The sequence below is a fragment of the Mastacembelus armatus genome, chromosome 7 (genome assembly GCF_900324485.2).
Source record: "Mastacembelus armatus chromosome 7, fMasArm1.2, whole genome shotgun sequence".
In the NCBI taxonomy this organism is placed as follows: Eukaryota; Metazoa; Chordata; class Actinopteri; order Synbranchiformes; family Mastacembelidae; genus Mastacembelus; species Mastacembelus armatus.
In genome coordinates, this window is record NC_046639.1 from 22541946 (window position 1) to 22551256 (window position 9311).

Here is a 9311-nt window from a genome sequence, read left to right on the forward strand (position 1 = left end):
GAGCTTCAGTCACCCACATACAGGATGTTTTATATATGTTTCCCATGCATTGGATTGTTGAAAAGCTTATCTGGTTAAAATGGTCTTTATAAGACCAGATGATGCAGTGAAAATACATGTGGACAAGTATTAGATCCAGTAATAGGACGCACATTCTTAAAAATGAAATTCAGCATTAAAAATCTTTAATTCAGAAAATATTACACTGACAAATAATACTACACTGACAAAACACTGGCTGACAGTTGAAGGTGCTTTCTTTAACCAGTAGGGGGAAGCCTTGTCTTTATTATCACTCAGCAAGCCTCTTAAACAGTCATCCATCATACCCACCTATTCCTATTCAGGGTCACAGGGATCTTCTGGAGCCTATCCCAGCTCTCTTTGGGTGAAAGGCAGGGGTACACCCTGGACAGGTCACCAGTCCATCACAGGACCACATAGAGACAAACAACCTCACACACTCACACTCACTCCTATGGGCAATTTAGAGTCACCAATCAACCTGACATACATGTTTTTGGACTGTGGGAGGAAACCAGAGTACCTGGAGAAAACCCACACAAGCACAGAGAGAACATGCAAACTCCACACAGAAAGGCCCCTGCTGGGTTTCAAACCAGGAACCTTCTTGCTATGAGGCAACAGTGCTAACCACCAATGCATCGTGCTGCCCCATATTGTAGGTCAATAATATATTTCATTAAAACCTCTCTGCTTGTTAAATCAAATTCTATAAATTCAGGCAGTGTTTTCACTGCCTGAGTAGTACTCTTGAATCTGCAATCGGTCGATTGCCCATTATAAAGGCTGTTCATCAGGATATCTAGCCCTGATGTCATTTATAGCTATTGTCCTAGATTTGTAAAAACTACAGTTAGTATAAACAAAATTATTAAATGACTTTATTGCAAGCTCGTGGCCAACAAATATAAAACAATACATTTGCTCTCAGAGAATAACAGGTAAAGCTCAGCTGCAAGCCTGTAAGGATCCTTTCAGTAGGGGGCAACAAAGACTGGCTTAAAAAGGTAACACCCTGAAATGTAAACAGCATGTCTTTAAATACTGTATGCTAATAATTCTCATAGTTACATGATTCTTGATTAATAAATAAGAATATCAGTTTTGAATTATGTCCAGAGACCAATACAGACTACTCAATTTTACATATACCAGTATCATTATCATATGTAGCATCATAGTTTCAGGGAATGTTGCTGGCCTGTTCATAATTTCTCGAAAGTTCAAAGCAATCCCATGTTAACATTCCCTTATTGCACTTTGTGCACAAGTATCCATTGTTTTCAAGCATGTGCTGAATGTTAAGTCATTTAAGTGTAAGTCAGTGTTTATCATAAATCTGAATCAGATGTTCTCTGTATGTTAGCAGGATTTGAAAATAATTCTGATTTGGGCATGAAGCCCATATATGGTGTAAAGCCTTTCTCCAAAACTCCATTCAACATTCCCAGCATGCCTTGCTCTCTAGCTACATAAAAGACCAAAGAAAGGTCTTTATTTTAAGCTTGTATCTTTTTAACTGAAGCATTATACATTGAGTACAGGTGTAAACCAGAAATGGAAAAGAAAATAGTCCTCTGTGTTCCAGATTATAGCAGTCAACATGTAGTCATATTGTCCCAGTCATTTCTGTCAACAGCTTCCACGAACTAGTGCTCAGTAAGCCAAACCACATATCTCTCCTGGATGAAGTCCACAGAGGGGAGAGGCACAGAAGGAATTATGGATGAAAGTCGACATTCTTCTCCACATCACCCCTCCATGTTAGGTAAGGTGTTCTTGCAGTTTAATGGTGCTATGATTGGTAGCCATATGCTGAAGCTTCTAAACAAATAAGAGCGAAAGCAGCAGTTAAGAAGTTTAAATTTCTGTTACTACCCTCTGATAACAAATTGAATTAATCTGGAACTCACTGTGTGTCAACTCACTTAAATTAGAAAAACTCACATTTTCTTACTTTGTTGTTGTGATGATATTTAGTCATGGAGACAGGTTTTATTTGCTCATGTTTGGAGAAAACTGTGTCTATGATTTCTGCCTCCAGCCCAGTACAATAAAAGGGAAAGTGGTCACTTGTGGGCCTCACAGGAATGAAATAATACATTTAAAAGAAATAGGGAATATTGGCCAGTGGAGGCAATAAAAATCGTTTGATGATGAGGTTTGTGGGTTACCTTATAAGGGGAACTGATTTAACTGAATTTTTGAACACCACAAACCAAAATTCATTTATTTCCACTGTAATGGGGTAGAGATACTATAGAAATCTCAGAGACAGATATTTGAAAAGTAGAACTATTAGGCCAAAACTATTTGCATAACTATAATGTACTGCTAGAGGTAAATGCAAAAGTACTTTTTTTAGTAATTTAGAGAAAGTGAGCATTTAAAGGTTCAATGTAAGATAAGATAAATTTTATTAATAATAACCCTTAACCTAAACTTTATGATATGAAATGACTACATTTTCTGCCACAACTCACCTGAATGAAACTGTGCTGTACAACACAGTCCCTCCCCCCGTGCTGTCCGGTAAATGGGTGAGACACACACTCTAGTTAATGGGGGGAGGTGCGTGAGCCGTGTTGACAGAGAGTCAGGTGGCAAATAGAGGGAAGAGCGCTGGCCAGGGACAGTGTTTTGCTGTCCCTCCCAGGTGAGCCAGTAGCCCCTCAAACCAGCCACATTGCCTTTCCAGTCAACCTGCAGTGAGTCACTGCCCACTGTGGTCAGCTGGAGGTCTGCCAGGGCTGGAGTCACTGGACATAAAGACCCCAGAGAAGTTAGTCAGGGTGTACTTCAAAACAAAACAGCACTAAGTGATATGAATGAAAAACAGTAGGGAGAAATTAAAGATTTACAGAAATGCTTTAATAGAACACACAAAAAAAAGTGCTCTACTAACAGCACAAAACTGCTCTTGGAGTAGTCAAACCTGAATGCAACTGCAAGTAATTATCTGAAATTCAATATGCAGAAAGGACTAGGCTGTGTAGGATTAGTATTTGCATACATTGGTAGGTTTTGCTGCATTTCTCACCTTCTTGAGTACACATTCTGATGGACATGGCCTTCTCCTTGCCTGAGGCATGCCGGGCACTAACGGTGACCAAGTAAGTGGTATCTGGTTGAAGGTCTCTGAGTAGAGTAGAGTTTTGCATTCTGCCCACTGTGACAGCATGGAGCTTGCCCCTGGGTAGGGCAGAGTACTCAATGTAGTAACTTGTAATGGTCTCCGGTTGAAGAGGACCCCAACTCACCCGAGCACTGGTTTGTCCCAATTCAGAGACAGTTATCACAACTGGACTTAGCACCTCTGGTATGTGTGGAGACAAAAAAGACAAACACAATCTGCAAGCTGCAATCCATGATCATTTTCATGCTTTGTCTCTGTAATTTAAGATTCATTTCCTAAATAGATTTAACAGGTGTAGAGAGAGAAATACATACTGGTAGTCTTCATGTGGTACACTTCTATTTACTTTCCATTCATTTACTAGCATTACAAGTTTTAGGTCAGTGCTCAGGAGGCCAGCTGTACATACAAAATGTAAAAATCTGAGGAGGATACAGTTCAACTATAAACTGTGGAATAAAAGTAAATAATAGGTAGAATGTTTGCTTTTTTGTATTATAACATACCATGTGCAAAGGTTAAGTGCATAGATTAAGTGTAAGCAGCAAATTAAGTTAGCACAGTCATGAGTTATGACAGTGTGTAACTTAAATGTAACCCAACCTGGCTTTGTTGTGAAGGTGACAGAAAGGGTGTTAAAGGCTTGCTCATTGGATGTTGGGGTCAGTGTGGCCCTATAGGTGGTGTCAGCCTTCAGGTCTATTAATTTAGCAGTGCTGGAGTCAGCAGATTGGGTAAGTCTCTGGTAATAATTGATGCCGGTGCTCGGACTGGTCCCAGTTCCACTTCCTCCACCACCTCCTGCTGTAACCGGATTAAAGCGGATTTCATAGTAGCCCATCAAACCAGACAAAACAGGTCGCCATTGAAGTGTGGCAGAGTTGGTGGAGACGTCACGGACGTGGAGTCGTTCAGCTCGGATAATTTCTGTTGAACGCAGAATGAAGAAGAATGAAGTTCCTGTGTGTTTGCATGGGTCTGTCAGAATTAAGGAATAAGCTATAATTTTGCAAAGAGAGACAGAATGGAGGGCAGAATGACATAACAGAGTGCTAAAAAATGGACTGACTTTAGACGGCCACCCACACAGACAGCCACAATTATCTGTCTAAATGCATTCATAACCCTTGCAATAAGACAACTTGAAATAGCCAAGCCAGTGAGACCCTATGACAAAATAACAAATTCCACACGGGCACTGATATCTTTGGTTGGATCCTCAGACACTCTGCAATGACTGGTGCATTATCCTCGTTGTACACGAGCCTTATTTAAACTATGCACCATGTCTTCCAGCTGCAGTATGAACTGTGCAATTGCTGAAGTGTCTCTTGCGAGTGTTATGTAGTTACCTAATCTGGCCAGAGAAATGAGTGATCTCCATGGTCTATATATATATAAATATATATGTGTATCATGTCTGGCATAGTGTTGGAGGATGCAGCATGAGAAGTTGATTCATTAATCCATTAATAGATCAGCCTATCTCATTACAGAGACACTTACACACAGACATAGACACTTTCAGTGTCCTGGCTCAGTCTTCAGGAGCATGTGTGGAATTAGGGAGAAGCACATTGACATGTAATACATCTGAAATGAATGTAGGGTGTTTCTCCAATCTGCTGAAACACATGCTAATGCAGCTTCAGCATTACTATATAGCCTCCTTATGAGCTTTTAAAGGCTTAGTTTTACCAAATCATAAAAGATGAAAAATATTACACTTTCTTTTTTAAGTTTTTATATTGCTTGAAGTTATTTGGTAAAAATATTAAAACTGTGGCCTCTAAAATAAAAACAACAATAAACTGCTAAATTACTCTGTAGAAAAAAAGGAAAAGTCTAACTCCCTCGGTTATTTTCTTCAGGCATGTGAGAATGAGCATGTTGCTTCACACTGTGCATAGTGGTAACACATTGTTGATAAAGCTATTATAAGTTGGTGGATTTTTCAAGAACTTAAGAACTTTCAATATTTGCAATGCAGTGCATAATTAAATTAAAATACAAATATACAAATATAATCATTTATATAAATGTATTTTTCATAATCAATTACATTTAATATTTAGTTTGGCAATTACATTATTGTCAGTAAAACTGAATATTAAATTAAAACTGAAAGTAATGTTAAAGTTTCTTTTTCAGTGTGCCACATTTAAAAGTCATACCTTCAACCTCAAAAATCACCCATTCCACACTCACCAATGATGGCATCCCGCAGGTCTTCTGTGATGATGCTCATGTCATCTATGTCCACAAAGTACAGGTGGTTTTCTGCAGGTGGGCTCACCACCTGTCTCAACACCTGGTAGTTGCTGTGTCCAGTGGAGACCACCAGCACGGCCACGCCCTCTTCCCTCAGCTCAGCCATTGGTCTAATCACATCCCCTGGTTTTACACCATCCGTCAACCACACCAGCACTCTTGGAAGGTCTGCCCGGGCCCCATGCGCTGTGCTGGGCCTCAGCACCCACTCCTTTGCCATTCTCAGTGCCTCCACTGTGTTGGTATCACCCCTGAGTGGTTTGATGCTCCTCAAAGCCCCCTGGAGGTCACTTTGAGTGTTAAAGGTGTCGAATCCGAATTCAAGACGTGGTTGGGTACCCACCTGCAGAAGTCCTACCCTCACTTGGTCCTTTCCCAATGAGAAGGGGAGGATGAGCTCAGATAAGAAGGCAAGCATGCGGGAGTGCTCGTAGGATGACACACTCCCCGAGGAATCCAGTAGGAAGAGGACATCACCCTCACAGCAGTTTAGAACTGTGGGGGAAAAACAGACATCAATATAGTCATTAATGTGCAAATCACATGGGGAAAGTAAACACATACTGCCTTGTTGATGTGAGGGCGATCATTCCTTTTTACTCCCACAACTTTTTCCACAGGTCTCCTCTCCTGTTTCACTTGCAAACACACACACACATTTGGAATTTCCCTTTCCTTCTCTCTATACCTACTTGGAACAACAGTCTCACAGAAACACAGTGTTTAAAGGGATATTGCATACATGAAGGCAGCAGAAATTTAGAAGCAAGTAACCAATAAGTAATTACAGTGAAGATAAGGAGAAGTCAAAACAAACAGACCAGTGTTTCCCCGACCAATAATTCTGCAGATCAGGAGGCCCCACCAGTGAAACCAGGCAAAAATATCAACATTTTTCAAATGCCCCCAGGAAAACCTGCTAAAAACACTGATGTTTTTCAGACGCCCAGCCCTGAGCCTACAGATCCACCCTCTCCCTAACCAATCAGCCTAGGTAAATCACTACAGAGGACCTACAAACTGATGCCAGCATTAGGATAACATCAGAAGTGAATGCAACCTAAAAGGCTTTCAAGCACTGAGCTCGACAGTGGATTTTTTTTCCCCGGGATTTACCAAGAGAAACACAGTTGAGAGCGAAATCACAGAGTGAAGGAGAAAAACAAGTGAAAACAGTAGCTGTAACAGTGGTTGATGGAGAAGAGTTGAGAAAGGCAGTGGGATGAGGAAAATAAAAGGCGTTAAAATGAGAAGACTGAAGCTGAGGGGAGGCAAGTGTGCAGGCAGTTCCATGTGAGAGACAAAGAGGAATGTTGTACGGCCATACACAGAGAAGAGAGAGAGAGAGAACCAAAGAAAGAAAGGAAGAAGCAGCAGCAATAGAGACAGAATCTAAAAGCAACATTTAGTTGAAGATCTTCATATTTTTACTGCTAAAGAAAAACACTCACTGTTTAAGTCTCAGAGCAAGAATTAAGGAGGAAATAAAAATAAATGTGTGAGAGATATAGTGAGAAATGATGACCTTAGATTGCTTGTTGATTATTCTGACTAATTCTGAATTTAGTGCACAGGTATAAACACTGAAACATGACACCTTATTTACTTGGGATGCCTCTTTTTTAAATATGGGAAAGTTTGAGATGAGGTGTTGATAAGATTTAGAGGGGATGAAAGCTGAAAGGAAAGCGATGGCATGATTGTATGCACAAATCAACCCAAAGAATTCCTTACATCTCTCATATCGCTTGGACTTTGGAGTGAAGGGGCTGCTTCACATCACAGCACCTTTCCTCTACCTTCGTGCAGATATGTCTTTATGTATTGAAACATATGTTTATGTCTGGAGAGAGCTGCTTCACTGTCGGTCTAGAGAAGAAAGTTTGTTTATATGCAGCCCTCCGTTATCTCACACACAATAAGTCAGATCTGAGATCTATTATTGGCACCTGATTGATGTGATAGTGGAGAAAGGAAATCTAAAACAATATGTGGCCCAAGTAAAACACCCAAAGTGGGTGTTGTAACCTGCCAAATACATCTAAAGCTATTGTCTAACAATGACACACATGAGAAAAATATAAACATGACTTGTTTTATCTAATATTGTTTTTACACAATATCCTTACAGAAATTTCAACAACGCAATAAGAATAATCAGACCAAAAATCATCTAATAGTAAAAAATACACTAGTCACCAATTGTGTTTCCTTAAATACCTGCTCTTGAGCCTCAATTACCTTTTCAGTTATCCATAAATGCATTAATTGGGAAACATGTACGAATGTTTTCTGTGGGAAGAAGATCCGTATTAAACAAGGATGACAAGTGCACCTATAAAAAGCCCAATTACTGTAAGCTAAGTTGGTTCAATCTCATCAGGTTGCAGGTTGGAAAATAGAAAAGTGACAGCATGTCACTCACCACAATGCTAACACATAAAGAGCTGCTCCCACTAACAGACTCACCCATGTCACTACCAAGTTTAGCCTCTCAGACACTTCATGGTCTTAAGCTTTATCACACAGAATAAAAGAACTGCTTTCATAACATCTGTTTGCTGTGTTAGTGACTGATCAATCTGATGACAATTAGAAACATATATCAGTAGATGCAAATACATGCAAAAAAATCATCAGTAAATGAATCATTTTCTAGCTGATCTTGAGACGACAGCTTTGTCCTTTCCTTAGTAGTCACTTATGTAAGGTCAGATATTTCATCACCAGGCAATTACTTGGGAATTCAGGCCCGTCTTTGGTTGCGCACCTGAAAGCTTCTATGGGATTCCTATGTGGATCCTGCATGTCTCCCTTTGCTTTTGGGACTCACTGCCTGAGGCTGTGGGATCTCATCAATTAACAGTTCAATACCAGGAGTCATGCCATTTCACTGGTGTAATATCAACCCCACCCTGATCCAGCCTCAGCCAGACAGTCCCTCCACCTATTTAGCAGCATCAGTTTCTAAGTTCTATAAGCACAATCATTGCATCTCATATAATGTGCTACCAATGCATTTATTTTCACCTTCTATTAATTTGTGACTTCTAGCTCACTTCCAAGCACTTACTCATCCTGAAAATACAGATATTAGTTCATTTTATATTAATTTTATACATGTTTACTTTGCTTTCATTTTTCAATCATGAGCTCCAAATTGATTTCTATAGTTCATCCTAAAAGTTGCAATACTGAATTTGGATTCCACTGTATGAATATGGTTTATATTAATGTAGGGTCTTACCTCCTGCAGTCACGGAGTTCTGGGCAACCGATGGCCGCAAGACCAAACACAACAGCATCCATGTCAACATGTGGCCCTTCATCACAGTGGTTTTGATTTAGTTCCACAGAGGAAATTGTAACACAAATGTTTTGGGTTCTGTGTCAACCATATATCCACCACAGCCGGGAGGAGTGCATTCCCAATCAGTAGCCTAAATCACAGAAGAATTATTTCTAAGAGTCACAGACAGCAGCGCTTTATTTCGCCTCTTCTCTTTCTTCTTCGTTGAACATGATCAGCCAATCGGTACTGGAGACTGTAGGAATTAAACTTGAACTAATCTCAAAACTTTAGTCCGAGTGCGTAAAGTCCGGCCTCTGTTCGTCAACGCAAACGCGCTCTGCTCGCGCCCCGGACACCAAAGTCAAGCACACGACAAGCTTACCTATCAAAACTTTCAAAATAAAATTCTTATTCACTTGGGATAAATTATTGTCTTTTAAAAACTGCGTGGCCAACATAGCTTTTCAAAACGCAATCATGGACGTTGTCTCAACTTAGTTTTCATAGCAGGTTATAAACACAGTTTGCTTAGTCTACTAATTTTAAGCAAAATTGCCTCCGTGTTCTATTAAACACGCTATTATATTA

The 9311-nt window shown here is 40.0% G+C and overlaps 1 protein-coding gene across 1 annotated transcript; it reads right to left on the minus strand.

The window, feature by feature from the left end:
- Nucleotides 1-883: 883 nt before the first annotated feature.
- Nucleotides 884-9077, minus strand: vwa1 (von Willebrand factor A domain containing 1). Its single transcript, XM_026333261.2, has 6 exons — nt 8679-9077; nt 5369-5926; nt 3764-4087; nt 3065-3340; nt 2508-2783; nt 884-1848 (listed from the first exon to the last, which is right to left on the minus strand). The coding sequence occupies exons 1-6, from the start codon at nt 8758-8760 to the stop codon at nt 1820-1822; spliced, it is 1545 nt and encodes a 514-aa protein (XP_026189046.1). The 5' UTR covers nt 8761-9077; the 3' UTR covers nt 884-1819.
- Between the last annotated feature and the right edge of the window lie 234 nt (nt 9078-9311).

Coding starts and splice junctions, on each gene's coding strand:
- vwa1 (XM_026333261.2), bottom strand. CDS start 8,760: ATGAAGGGCCACATGTTGACATGGATGCTGTTGTGTTTGGTCTTGCGG. Junction 5,927..8,678: donor GAACTCCGTGACTGCAGGAG/GTAAGACCCTAC, acceptor TTTCCCCCACAG/TTCTAAACTGCTGTGAGGGT. Junction 3,341..3,763: donor CACCTTCACAACAAAGCCAG/GTTGGGTTACAT, acceptor CACACATACCAG/AGGTGCTAAGTCCAGTTGTG.